Source organism: Tetrahymena thermophila (genome assembly GCF_000189635.1).
Source record: "Tetrahymena thermophila SB210 genomic scaffold scf_8254634, whole genome shotgun sequence".
In the NCBI taxonomy this organism is placed as follows: domain Eukaryota; phylum Ciliophora; class Oligohymenophorea; order Hymenostomatida; family Tetrahymenidae; genus Tetrahymena; species Tetrahymena thermophila.
Window position 1 is genome coordinate 108,616 of NW_002476403.1, and position 14,915 is coordinate 123,530.

Sequence of the window (14,915 nt, forward strand, 5' to 3'; positions counted from 1 at the left end):
TATGTTTGTTTTAGTTTTTTTATATATTTTAGTAAAAACCATTGAAAAATGATATTTTTATAGATAAAAAAAAATTTTAGAATTATTTTGTTACAAATTTATTGTGGGCTGATCTATGTAATTACCCTAGTCAACTCAGAGAATCAATTTCTGAGAGTTTGCAGTATCTTCTACTCCACCTTTTATTTTTCATCATCTCTTCTTCTAAGGGATATTTTTAATATTTAAAACTATTATTAAGTTTTTACATAAATTTTAGTTTTATATTTTAAAATAATAAATATTAATTTTATTAAATAACTTATTAGCTAAAAATTATTTCTTTAATTTTATTAAATAGCAAGAAAAATTTATTTTTAGTTTTGAAAAAATCCCAGATTTTGCATTTATAGGTGTATTTCAGATTACAAAAAATAAATCATTATCTTAGCTTTTTTAGATTTTAAAAGGTTTAAAAATATAATTTCACCTTATTCTCTCTTAAGATTTATACATAAATAAATTATTTGCAATAAATAAGTGGATTTAATGATTAAAATAAAAAAATTAATTTATATATTTAATATTAATAGCTAAATTATTATTATTATTTTTTATTGAAATGTAATTGTAATTAATTTTGATCAAAATATATGAATATTCAAAAAATATTAATTTTTAAAATTAATGTCTTTTTGAATATAGAGAATAATTAGGTTGTAAAATGAGAACTAGTTTTATTTAATTTACTGTTTAAATATATTAATGGTTTGAACCAGTTTAGTTAAAAAATAAATTAAAATTTATAAAACTTACTTTAATTTTGATTCAAGGAAATTAATAATAAAAAAATATTTTTTCCTTAGCTTTTAACCTTTACTAAGTCTTTTATTTTGTCTTATTCTAAAACAATTTTTTCTTATATTTTTTAGAGTATATTTAGTGTATTTTGCATCTTTTATTATTAATTAAGAATAAGTATAGTTTATTCAGAAACTAAATTATATGAATGATATCAATCGGATGAGAAATATGTGTGCGTGCTTAAAAATAATTTATATTTGATTTAAATCTTTAAAATAATATAATTTAAACTAGTGAAAATTATTAAAAATAAATAAGTTTAGATATTTAATTTTATCATATTTTAAAATTAGTAAAAATAATGATATTTAGTTAAATTATAATATTTTTTAAGAATTTTATAGTATTTATTCTAAACAAATAAAACTACAGTAAATTGTTTTTAAAAATAATCTTTTGCGTAGCTTTAAGAAAAAAATATAAAATATTATTTTATGAGGACAAAGTAGATTAATTCCTTCTTAATATAAGATCAATAATTATTGTAATCTTTATTATGATAATTAAAAATAATGTTTATCATCTATTTTTAATAAGCTGCAAAGAGTAGAACTAAATGATCAACTCGAATTCAAGATCTATTATTACATTAATATATTAATAAGTATTGTATTAAACTTCTTAGTTTTATTAATTTCCCACCTTTTAAAAAATATAAGTATCATAAACTAAATTTTAAAGTCTCTATAATTAAATTAATTACGAGTTACACATTTATAAATAGAAAAATGCATTTAATTTTTTACCTGTATTTATATATCTGTAGTCAAGCAAAAAAATATGGCTTTTAGATTGTTTAAAAAATAACTCATATAAATAATCAATTTTAGCACACAAAAAAATAATTTTAAAGAAAAAGTAAGGAAAAGGTGAATATTAAAAAGAATGTTATTTCTCTCTAATTTTTAAATAAAAAAACAAGATATGTTACATCTATTAAAAAATCCTTTAATTGTTTATGGGTAAAAAGAAAGCTAATAATTATTAATGAAAGAAACTAAAAATCTAAACAGAAATCTGATTTCAATAATTAAATACTAGAAAAATTAATGAGTAAGAAATTATAAATTTGTATTTTAGCTGCAATTAAAGGTTGAAAAAAGTATATTTTTGCGGTCAAAGCTAATCTTATAAAAATTAAAATATCTAAGATCATACTATTTTTAAAATTTTGTTTTCTTGCTAAAAAAGTGTATGTAAAAGTAAATATTTTGATAGTTAATTTATATTACTATAGCAACATTGTAAACTATATTTATGAGTTTTGAGATCAAGCTCTGTTATTTACCAACAAAACAAAATTTAAAAAATCATTGGCTTTTAATATAATAAATTTTGCATATTTATTATAACCACAAAACAATATAATTGTGGTGGTTAAATTATTTTTTAAGTTGAACTTCGTTCTTGTAAAATATAATTAAAAAATTTATTTTTCACCATTTATTTTTATAAAATCAAATATTGACTAAAAAGTCTATTAAATTTACTTTTTTTAAGTGTCTCTTTTATTTTTAATAACTGTTACTTATAAAAGTGTGTAAAAACCATATAACAGAATTTATAAGTAAAGACTTACAGCTTTAGAAAAATTGAAAACTTAATTTTTTCATTTTTAGCTAGGCTTAAGTGTATCTAATAACATATTATATAAATAAATATTTCCTTTATTCTCTAATAAAAAAGTTACACTCTTTGAAATATCATTTGCGGTTAATTGAAAATTATCTCGAAATTTTGTGGATAATTATTTATTTGGCTAAATTAAAGCATTTAGGGTTGTTATTAAACAAAATAAATTTTATCACTTAATCAAAAATAGTTTTGAGTTTAATTAAATTGATGATTTACAGATCTGAAAGTTATTAAAAGCTTATTCCTCAATACTTATTATATTTACTTTCAAATAAAATCAACTAAAAAATAAAGAAGAAAAAAAAATTAATTTGATGATGGCAAATTTGAAGAGCTTCACTTTTATCAATCTGCTATTTGCTGCCTTTTGTTATCTCAATAATTTGATTGTGATTGCACACTCTGATATTGGCCATGCTTGTGCTCATGATTCAGATGAAATGATTAGTAAAACATACGAAAGGCTTCATGAATACTTTAAAGAAAACCCAATCAACTATTCAGAAGATAAATTAAAAAGAAATTTAGGTGCCTAAACTATTCAGCCAATAAGAATAACTACTGACTTTTCAAGATTATTTCCATTTACAGATTTACCACCCATTACTGATGATTAAGTTATCTATCTGAGAACTGTATCTACTACTGTTGTTAACTTTCTTTCTAATTTAATCAAAGTTTAACCAAACACAAGCAGTAATATCTTTGATACTAAATAAACCAGTGATGGAACTTGTATAACAGTATAACCTTCATATTAAGATTATACAGATGGCGTTTCTGATTCAGATCTACATTTGTATTTCATTTATAACAGTGATCCAACTGCCGGGTATTTAGCAAATGCAGGCTATTGCAATCTTTAACAAACTGCTACTTACCTTAGACCAAATTTTGGAAGAGTCTTATTTAACATAGCTAATATGAAGAATTTTGGTACTAATTTGGAGTAATTTTAAAATGATGTCATGCTCACTATGCATGAAATTATTCACGTTCTTGGTTTTTCCTATGGATCTATGTAAAACTGGTATGATAAAGCATCAAATAAGTAATTAGGGTAAGAAGGAGCTAATAAATTAATTAGTACTCAAACTCTTAGAGGGATACAAACTAATTTACTAGGATCTCCTAACGTTTTAGCTACCGCAAAAAAATACTATGGGTGTCCAACCTTACAAGGAATGTAATTGGAGAATCAAGTAATTTAATTCAATATCCTTAAAAGTATCTACTTAATATTAATTAATTTTTAATTTAATTTGGTTTATTTAGGGAGGCTCAGGTTCAAAAAATTCGCACTGGGAAAGAACAATCATCAGAAGTGAAATAATGACACCATCTGCGCTTTTAGAAGGTTTAAATTTGACTTTCTTCACTGTCGCGCTTCTCAAAGATACTGGATTTTGGGATGATGTTAATGAAAATTTATCTGATCCAATCTATTGGGGAAGAAATAAAGGTTGTGATTTCTTTCAAAATGCATGCTAAAGCTCTACTCAATATGAAGAATTTGCTACTGCAAATCAAAAAGGTTGCTCATTTTGGGGTGATGGATAAGGTATAGGTTCTACTTCTGATCCTTTTGGTGACAATTGCAGTGTTATTTAAATCTACGGCAATCGTCTATGTAGTGATATAGCAAATTAAAGCTATTAGACGAAACCTCCTTCATTTAACGCTGACACTTCAAACGATTATTCATATAATTCTAAATGTTTCACTTCAAGCGTTTACAGTCCTACTACTTAAAACTACTATGACATTGAAGATATTAGGTGCCATTTTTACTAATGCACACCTGATAAGACATAAGTTACCATTACTTTCTCGTAAATACCTGATACTAAAATAGTTTGTGGAACTAGTGATTAAGGTAGTAAAAAGATTGTGATCTTTAACGGACATCCCTCTGGTTAAATAACATGCCCATCAAATATTTCAAGATTATGTGATGACTAAAAATGTGTTAACTTTTGCAGTTATAACGGTATTTGCATAAGAGGATAATGTTTATGTAATCCTGGTTATGGAGGTGTTGATTGCAGTAAATAATGCTCTAACTTTATTGATTAGAATGGGAATTGTTAGAACCAATGTCCTAGTAATACATATGCTAATTTTGATAAAGTAAAGTGCTTTTTTAATTTATTTAAATTTAATTTTAATCTACATATTATAAAATATGAATTTCTTATATTTAGAAAACTTTAATTAATTTTTTTTTTTTGGGCATACTATGACTTTAAGCTATTATAATATTTAAAAAATTAATTACTTTAATGTCAAATAAATATTAGGTTTGCAGATCAACCTGCCCAATTGGAACTTATCCTGATAATAGCAGTGGAGTATGTAAATAATGTGATTTTTCTTGTTCTTAATGTTCAGGTCCAAGTAACAATTAATGTTAAGCTTGTCAATTTTTAACTTACTTATATTCTGGTACTTGCGTAACCTCCTGCCCTTCTGGAACTTACCCTGATGAACCTTCAAAAAGTTGTTTACCATGCTCGAATGGATGTTAGACCTGTACAAGTCCTACTACTTGTAGTTAGTGCAAAACTGGATTTTAATTATCTGGATAAACGTGTACTCTTTAATGCACTAGTCCATGTGCTTAATGTAACTTTGATCCAAAAATTTGTACATAATGTATAAATGGTCTTTTTCTTACACCTTAAAATACCTGCGTCTCTTCTTGCCCTGCAGGTTATTTCCAAAATAATTAAAATATGACTTGTGACCCTTGTTCAACTGGATGTACTTAATGCTCAGATGCTAATACATGCACTTAATGTAATATTCCCAAAGGATACAGAATCTAGGGAAATGTATGTATTCGTTGTGTATCACCATGCGCCACCTGTTCCTAATCTAATCCTAATTCTTGCTTGTCTTGTGAAAATAAAATGTATTTAGTAAACAATTAATGTGTTTCTTCTTGTACAAATGGATATTACAATGGACCAAATTATACTTGCTCTCAATGTATTAGTGGTTGCAGCTAATGTTCTGATGGAGTATCATGTACTTCATGTAGTAATAATTATAAACTATTCACTTAAAATAATGTTTAAATTTGTATCAGTTCATCTTCTTGCTTTTCTCCTTGCTCTACATGCATTGGAGCATTCCAACCAACCACTTGTGCATCTTGTAACTAAGGATTCTATTTGCAAGCTAACACTTGTGTAGCTTAATGTGATTAAGGTTATTTTTTAAATAATCAAATATGCACTTAATGCTCTAATGGTTGTGCTAAATGCTCAAATTCGACTACTTGCACAGAATGTACAAATAATTATGTAATCATTTTTTCTTGATAAATTTAATTAATTCTTTCAATAATAAAAATTTTCATTAAAAATAATTTCATTATTATAAAAAAAGTTTTTGCTACAAAATAACTGTGTTTAAACTTGCCCTGATGGAACATATGCAGATCAAAGTTCAAAAACTTGCTAAAACTGTCCTAACGGATGCTCTAAATGCACTAGTTATACTATTTGTAGTTAATGCCAAAATGGGTATTAGTTGTAAGGATAAAAATGTACATCTGCTTAATGTACAAGCCCTTGTGCTTCATGTACTTCTGATCCATCACATTGTACTACTTGTATAGGTAATCTCTATATATCTCCTTAGAACACATGCATTTCTACATGCCCGACAGGATATTTCTAAAATAATTCGAATATGACTTGCACTGCATGTCAAATTGGTTGTATTAGTTGCTCTGATGCTAAGACTTGCACAAAATGTGATGATTCAAACGGATATAGGCTTTAAGATAATTCTTGCACTCTTTGTGTGTCACCATGCGCAACCTGTTCTACTTCTAATCCTAATTCTTGCTTGTCATGTGAAAATAAAATGTATTTAGTAAACAATTAATGTGTTTCTTCTTGTACAAATGGATATTACAATGGACCAAATTATACTTGCTCTCAATGTATTAGTGGTTGCAGCTAATGTTCTGATGGAGTATCATGTACTTCATGTAGTAATAATTATAAACTATTCACTTAAAATAATGTTTAAATTTGTATCAGTTCATCTTCTTGCTTTTCTCCTTGCTCTACATGCGTTGGAACATTCCAACCAACCACTTGTGCATCTTGTAACTAAGGATTTTATTTACAAGCTAACTCTTGTGTAGCCTAATGTGATTAAGGTTATTTTTTAGATTAATCTAATTAAAGATGTACTTAATGCTCTAATGGTTGTGCTAAATGCTCAAATACAGCAAGTTGCACTTCATGTTCTAATAATTATGTAATTTTTTTCAAGTTAAATTTATTTAAATTGTTATTAAAATTTTTTTCCTTAAAAAAGTACTTGTAATAAAATAACTGCGTTTTAATATGTTCTGATGGCACATATGCTGATCAAACTTCAAAAACTTGCTAAAACTGTCCTAACGGATGTTCTAAATGCTCTAGTTCTACTATTTGCAGCTAATGCCAAAATGGGTTTTAGTTGTCTGGGCAAAAATGTACAGCTGTTTAATGTGCAGCTCCATGTGCTTCATGTACTTCTGATCCCACATAATGCATTTCTTGCATAGGTGGTCTTTATGTATCTCCTCAAAATACATGTGTCTCTTCATGCCCTTCAGGGTATTTCTAAAATAATTCAAATATGACTTGTAGTGCATGTCCAGCTGGTTGTATTAGTTGTTCTGATGCTAAGACTTGCACAAAATGTGATAGTCTAAATGGATATAGACTTTAAGGTAGTTCTTGTACTCTTTGTGTATCACCTTGCGCTACTTGCTCTTAGATAAATCCTAACATTTGTTTATCTTGTGAGAATAACATGTATTTATTAAATAATCAATGTGTCTCTACTTGTACAAATGGATTTTACAATGGTCCAAACTATACTTGCTCTCCATGCATTAATGGATGCAATTAATGCTTAGATGGAAATTAGTGTATTTCTTGTAATGCCAACTATCAGCTATATACATATAATAATGTATAAATTTGCATTTCCTAATCTTCTTGCTTTTCTCCTTGCTCTACATGTAAAGGTGCATTTTAGCCTAAAACATGTACTTCATGTAATTAAAGCTTTTATTTATAAGGTTCTACTTGTGTAGCTTAATGTAATTAAGGATATTTTGCCAATTAATCTAATTAGATGTGCACATAATGTCCTTCTAATTGTAGTGCTTGCTCTGGACCTACTAGCTGCTCAGCTTGCTCTAATAATTATGTAACAAAACTATTTTTTTAAATAAATTGAAATATTTGTCTTTCCCTTTTTATAATTAAATACTAATATTAATTTTAAAATAAAATAAATAGATCTTGTCTTAAAATAGCTGTGTTGCAGCATGTCCACAAGGGTTCACAAACAAGAACTAAATTTGTACTTAAGTTAATATGGAAACTTAAGCTTTTATATAATAGTTTGCAATACTATTTTTGGTTATATTGATAGTATTATCTTTTTGATCAATTACCAATTAAGCAAACTTTATCAAAAAAATACTTTTTTTAAATAAAGTTAAAAATAATAAGTTTTTTTAAGTTTTATAATATATTTTAGTAAAAATAATAAAAATATGATATAATTAAAAAATTAACACTTAATCTTAATTATTATTAAAGAAAGGCAATAATCTAATTATTTAAATAAAGATGAAAAATATTATTTATGATAATTTATTTTTAAAAACTCTCTAAATTTCATTTATTTTCTTTATTCTTAGTTTTATTAGATAAAAATCTAATAATATGCCTTTAAATTTATTTATTTATTATTTTGAAATATCAAGTTTCAATTTTTTTATCTAGGAACAAATAACTTTATACATCAAAGATTTTTAATTAATTTTTATCTATTTTTTGAATGAAATTTATACAAAGTATGTTAAAATTTAATAGTTAAGCAAAGATAAAATAGATTTATGGATAATTTTTATTTAAATTAAATAATATAATTTTTTATTTTTAAATTATTATTTAAAATATACTTAATATAATCTACCAAAATTTGAAAAGATATTATTAAATTCATTTTAAATTTTTAGAATAAAAGTTTTTGGAGTAGATATAAAATTTTTAAATTATATCAAAGTCAATTACTTCAAAATAGAAGGATTTTCATAAAATTAGAAATTATTTAGAAAACAATACTTTTTTGATTAAGGCAGTTGTTCATTGATATTTTTGAAAAATCTTAGATTTGTTATATTTTAGAAAATAAAATTATTAAAACAATCAAAAGAATTAAATAGATTTACTCAAAGTTAAAATAAATTCTTATAATCATTTTTTAAAATATTGTGGTTTGAACTAATATATGATTTTAAATAATAAAAGTAATATTTATATATTATTAAAATGGAACAAAAAGTTTAAATATCTATTAATTATTCTCATGAATGTTAATAAACATAACTTCAGTTATTAATTCATTTTTAGTTTGCAAGTTATGAATTTTTTTCTTTTAAATTCTGGTAAAAAGTTAAATTTGAAAAAATGAAATTTAAATTTTATATTAGAATTAATAAGTTTTGAATTTTTTCGAATTTTAATTAGATATTAGTTAAACTTGCTTCTTTATTAAGGATTTGGAATTCGATAAACTAAATATCTATTGTAAAAAATTTGTCTAGTTTATTAAAGATTTTGATTATCTCAATAAGTTGCAAGAAAAATACAAATTATTATAATTTGTAATTAATCATGAGTTTATCTCTAAATAATACAAGTTTCTTTCTATTTCATTTTATAAAATATTGTAAGGTAAATTATCTATCAGTATGTTATTATCTATTCAAATTCTTTATTCATCTAAATGCAATGCGAGACTATAAAAAAATAAATTTCTTACTCAATCTTCAAATAGAACAAATACTTAAAATATCTGGTTAACATTTTTTTAAATTCATTTTATTCTTTTAAATTTTTGTAAAATTTTTTATTTGAATATGGAATATTAATTTTATTGTGTATATCATAAATTTGGCATTTTTTTTCACATATTTAATTAGATTTTAGTTAAATTTGCTTCCTCATTATGTCAAATCATATAAAAATTTTGAATTCAATCTGCTAAATACCATAAATTATTTGATTTTTTTTCTGAAGAATTTAGATTCTAATTAAGTTACAAAAAAAATACAAATTTTTAAAATTCATGTTTTGTATTTGTAATCAATCATTAATTTATCTCAAAATTCAAAATGAAATAAATTTTTTTTCTATTTCATTCCCAAAGTATTTTAAAGAAATTAATCAATCAGTAATTAATCACACATACATTCTGGTATTTTTTATTCATTTAGTAACTAAGGATTTTATTAATAGCTAATCCTTGTGCAGTATAATGCGATTAAGGTTATTTTTAGATGAATCTAATTAAAAATATACTTAATGCTCTAAAGGTAAATACGAGATTACAAAAAATTTAATTTCCTAATTCAACCTTAGAAATAAAACATAAAATATATGGATAATATTTTTATTTCTAACTTTAACTTTATTTTAGTTATCTATTAACAACCATTATTAATATACGCAAAAACTGAGGTGGGGTTTTAATATATCGAAATTTAAAATAATGTTTATTACTGAAACCTATAAATGTCATGTTTTAAAAAAATAAAAAATATTTTTTTTTGAAGCACTTCTATGTTTGTATTTTTTTTTAATTTAGTGGTAATTTAAATAAAAATTTATTTAATTAAATACTCATTTTTTTTACTTTTGTATGGTTATAGTTTAGAAAAGTCAAATTTTGATTTATTAACAAATTGATTGTTTTTTATTGTAATGAATATATATCTTAGACTTAATTGTTGGTCTTTAAATACTAATACACACACAAAATATTATACTTAATCAAATAATAAATTCTACTCAGAAAGATTAAAAAGTAAGAAAAACAAAAAAATCTTAAAAAAATGATTAGCTTTAGAAGAACTGCTCTTTTCAATATTTTGATTTTCTTGTTCTTTTTTGCAACTAATAATTATGTATTTGCTCATAATGGACACTCTTGCTCACATGGTTTTAATGATAAAATTAAAGAAACTTAAAGAAAGCTTCATGAATACTTTAAATAGAATCCTGTTGACTATTCTATAGATAATTAAGATAGAAATCTAGGCGCTTAAACTATTTAACCTATCAGAGTTACAACAGACTTTTCTCGTTTATCCTCACAACCAGGAGGCCCAGCTATCTCAGATGATTAAATGAAATATTTAATTTCTGTCTCAACTACTGTTGCTAATTTTCTTTCTAATTTCATCAAAGTTTAACCAAACCTTAGCAATAATAAATTTGATACTTCATAATTTAGTACTTGTCTCGAAGTTATTCCTTCATAAAATGATTAAACCACAGGTATTCCTTAGTCAGATCTTCATTTGTATTTCATTTTTAATAATGAACCAAAGGAAGGATATGTAGCAAATGCAGCCTCTTGTAATCTTTAGCGTAGCTCTACATATATAAGACCAAATTTTGGAAGAGTCTAATTTAACATTGCTAATATGAAGAATTCTGGTACTAATCTGGAGAAATATTAAAATGATGTTATGGCAACATTACATGAAGTCATCCATATCCTTGGCTTTTCTGATGATGCGATGAAGAACTGGTATAATAAAGCTACTAATTAACTATTAGGCTAAGAAGCAGCAGACAAATTAATTACTACTTAAACTCTTAGAGGAATATAGACAAGTTTATTAGGATCTCCAAATGTTTTAGCTACAGCCCAAAAATACTATGGTTGCCAGACCTTACAAGGAATGCAATTAGAAAATTAAGTAATTAGGATATGCTTACTTTAAATATAAGATTATAAAAATTGATTCTATTTTATTGTTTGAATTTTATTTACTTTTTTTAAATTATTTAGGGTGATTCAGGATCTAAGAACTCACATTGGGAAAGAACAGTTATCAGAAGTGAAATAATGACAGCTTCTGTTCTTGTTGAAGGCTTTAATTTAAGTATCTTTAGTGTCTCTCTTCTCAAAGATACTGGATATTGGGACGATGTAAATGAAAATTTAACTGATCCTATCTATTGGGGAAAAGGTAAAGGTTGCGATTTCTTCCAAAATGCTTGCAAAAGTTCTACTCAATATGAAGAGTTTGTAAATTCCGGTTAAACAGCTTGCTCTTTTTGGGGTGACGGATAAGGCTAAGGGGCAAATAGTGATGCTTTTGGTGACAGTTGCAATGTAGCTGAGATTTATACTAATCTTTTATGTAGCGATATAGCTAATTAAAGTTAATAAGCGAATCCTCCATCATATTACACTGATACTTCAAATGATTTTTCTTACAATTCTAAATGTTTTGCTTCTACTGTTTACAGTCCTACTGCTAAATAAAATAACTACGATGATAAACTTAGATGCCATTTTACTTAGTGTTCTCCTGATAAATCATAACTAACAATTAGTTTCTCTCAAATTCCTAATACTCAAGTCGTTTGTGGAACTAGTGATTAAGGAAATTTAAAGGATGTAGTCTATTAAGGAACTAAATTAGGCCAAATAACATGTCCATCTAATATTCCAAGACTATGTGATGATTAATAGTGTGTAAACTTTTGTACTTACAATGGTATTTGCATTAGAGGATAATGCTTGTGTAATCCAGGTTTTGGAGGTGCTGACTGCAACCAATAATGTAATGGCTTTATTAACTAAGCTGGAGCATGTGTGTCTTAATGTCCAAACGGAACATTTGGTAACTCTGATAATGTAATTCATATTATTTTATTTTCTATTATTTAATCTATTTATTTTTCTGTACCCTTTAAAAAAAATTTTTGTTTTAATTTTTTCTAAAATTTTGAATTATCTAAATTCACTAACCCTATATAATCTAAAAGCATTATACCACTTTTGCATTTTATTCAACAAATACTTCAATTCAGTGTTTTTTGCACCTTAAAACAAATTTTTCCTATTAATAACTATTTATACTTATTTTTATTTATTTCTGTTTAGGTATGTAGGCCAACCTGCCAAAATGGAACTTATCCAGACTCAGCTACAGGTTTATGTAAGTAATGCGACTTTTCTTGTTCTTAATGCGCTGGTCCTAGCAGCAATCAATGCAAAGCTTGCCAATTTTTGACATATTTAAGTAATGGTTCATGTGTTGCAACTTGCCCAAGTGGATAATTTGCTGATGAAACATCAAAGACTTGTTAGAATTGTCCTGATGGATGCTCTAGTTGTACTAGTTATACTAATTGCACCGGTTGTAAATCTAGTTATACTATGAGTTCAACAACATGTATTAATCCTTCATGTACTTCTCCTTGCGCTACATGCACATCTACTCCTACTAGTTGTCTTTCATGTGCATAAAATCTTTATCTTTAATCAGGAAATACATGTAGCTCTAATTGTCCATCAGGTTTTTATAAAAATTCAATAAACATGACTTGTACTGCTTGTTCAACTGGATGTAAAACCTGTTCAGATGCAAATACTTGTACTTTATGTGATAGTTCTAACGGTTATAGACTATAGGGTAATACATGTACTCTTTGTGCACCAGCTTGTGCAACATGTTCTTCATCAAATCCCAGCAGTTGCTTATCTTGTGAGAATGGCTTGTATTTGTTTAATAATTAGTGTGTAACAAAATGTTAAGATGGATATTTTAATGGTCCAAGCTACATTTGCAATCCATGTATGAATGGATGCGATTTATGTTCTGATGGAAATTCTTGTAAAACTTGCAATGCTAATTATAAGCCTTACACATATAAAAATTAACAAGTTTGCATTAATTCCTCATCTTGCTTTTCTCCTTGCTCTACCTGTAGTGGTACTTTCTAGCCTACAACATGTGCATCATGCAATAAAAACTTCTATTTATAAGGTACAAATTGTGTAGTTTAATGTAGCTAAGGATTATATGCCAATTAATCTACTTAAACATGTATCTAATGTCCTACAAATTGTTCAGCTTGTCAAGACACCTCAACTTGTACAACTTGCTCAAGCGGCTACGTAATAAAATTGTTCATTTTTTAATTTATTGAATTAATAATTTTTTTATTTTTAATTAGTTCTTGTATCAAAAAAGCTGTGTTAAGTAATGCCCTAATGGGTATTCTGGAAATAACAATCAAATATGTGTTCTAATAAATGATAAAACTTTTTCTGAAAGAAACTATTTTGCTTTAATGCTTTTGCTTTTAATGATTGTTTTATCACTTTGATCAGTTTATATAAAAATATTATAAGATTGTTAACCAATAATATTTTTTTTAAGTTAAAGTATTGTGTTTTTTATATTGTAACTTTACTTTTTAAAAATTTGTATCTCTTTTAATTACTTCTTTTAATGAAATGATAATATGAATAAATTCTTAATACAGATTTTTAGAGTAAAGTAACCCATTTATATTTATGTTTAATGTGTTTAAAATAAATATATTTCTTCTTATAAAAAATTAAATCATTATCTAAGTTTTTTTAGATTTTCAAATGTATTAAAATAAAATTTCACCATATTCTCTCTTAAGATTTATACATAAATAAATTATTAGTAATAAATAAATGGATTTAATGATTAAAATAAAAAAAAATACTTTATTATTTAATATTAATAGCTAAATAATTATTATTATTTTTTATAGAAATGTAATTTTAATAAATTTTGACTAAAAAATATGAATGAATATTCGAAAATTATTAATTATAAAAATTAATTTCTCTTTGAAAATAGAGAATGATTAGGTAGTAAAATGAGAATTATTTTTATTTAATTTACTGTTTGAATATATTAGTTCTTTTTTTAAATGATTTGAACACTTTTAGTTAAAAAATAAACTAAAAATTTAGAAAGCTTACTTTAATTTTGATTCATTGTCTTATTCTAAAACAATTTATTTTTTATTATATTTTTTAGAGTATATTTAGTGTATTTTGCATCTTCTATTATAAACTAACAATAAGTATAGTTTATTCAGAAACTAAATTATATGAATGAGATCAATCATGATGAGAAATATGTGTGTGTGCTTAAAAATAATTTATATTTGATTTAAATCTTTAAAATAATATTATTTAAACTAGTAATTTTATCATATTTTAAAATTAGTAAAAATTATATTATTTAGTCAAATTATAATACTTCTAAAGAACTTGATGGTATTTATTCTAGACAAATAAAACTACAACAAATTGCTTTTTAAAAATAATCTTTTGTGTAGCTTTAAGAAAAAAATATAAAAAATAATTTTATGAGGACAGAGTAGATTTATTCCTTCTTAAAAGAAGATCAATAATTACTGTAATCTTTATTATGATAATTAAAAATCATGTTTATCTTCTCTTTTTAATAAGCTGCAAAGAGTAGAACTAAATGATCACCTCGAATTCAAGATCTATTACATTAATATATATTAAACTTCTTAGTTTTTATTAATTTCTCA

The 14,915-nt window shown here is 24.7% G+C and overlaps 2 protein-coding genes across 2 annotated transcripts; both read left to right on the forward strand. All coding sequences in view use genetic code 6, as the record gives it.

Annotated features, from left to right (window-relative positions):
- Positions 1–2,792: 2,792 nt before the first annotated feature.
- Positions 2,793–7,943, forward strand: TTHERM_00979920 (leishmanolysin family protein; the record flags this gene model as incomplete). The annotated part of the gene is made up of 6 exons (XM_001016924.1): positions 2,793–3,680; positions 3,754–4,608; positions 4,779–5,786; positions 5,872–6,756; positions 6,817–7,701; positions 7,794–7,943. The coding sequence occupies 6 exons, from the start codon at positions 2,793–2,795 to the stop codon at positions 7,941–7,943; spliced, it is 4,671 nt and encodes a 1,556-aa protein (XP_001016924.1).
- A 2,456-nt stretch (positions 7,944–10,399) lies between these two features.
- TTHERM_00979930 (leishmanolysin family protein) lies at positions 10,400–13,697 on the forward strand (the record flags this gene model as incomplete). The annotated part of the gene is made up of 4 exons (XM_001016925.1): positions 10,400–11,272; positions 11,365–12,219; positions 12,469–13,485; positions 13,545–13,697. The coding sequence occupies 4 exons, from the start codon at positions 10,400–10,402 to the stop codon at positions 13,695–13,697; spliced, it is 2,898 nt and encodes a 965-aa protein (XP_001016925.1).
- Positions 13,698–14,915: the final 1,218 nt, after the last annotated feature.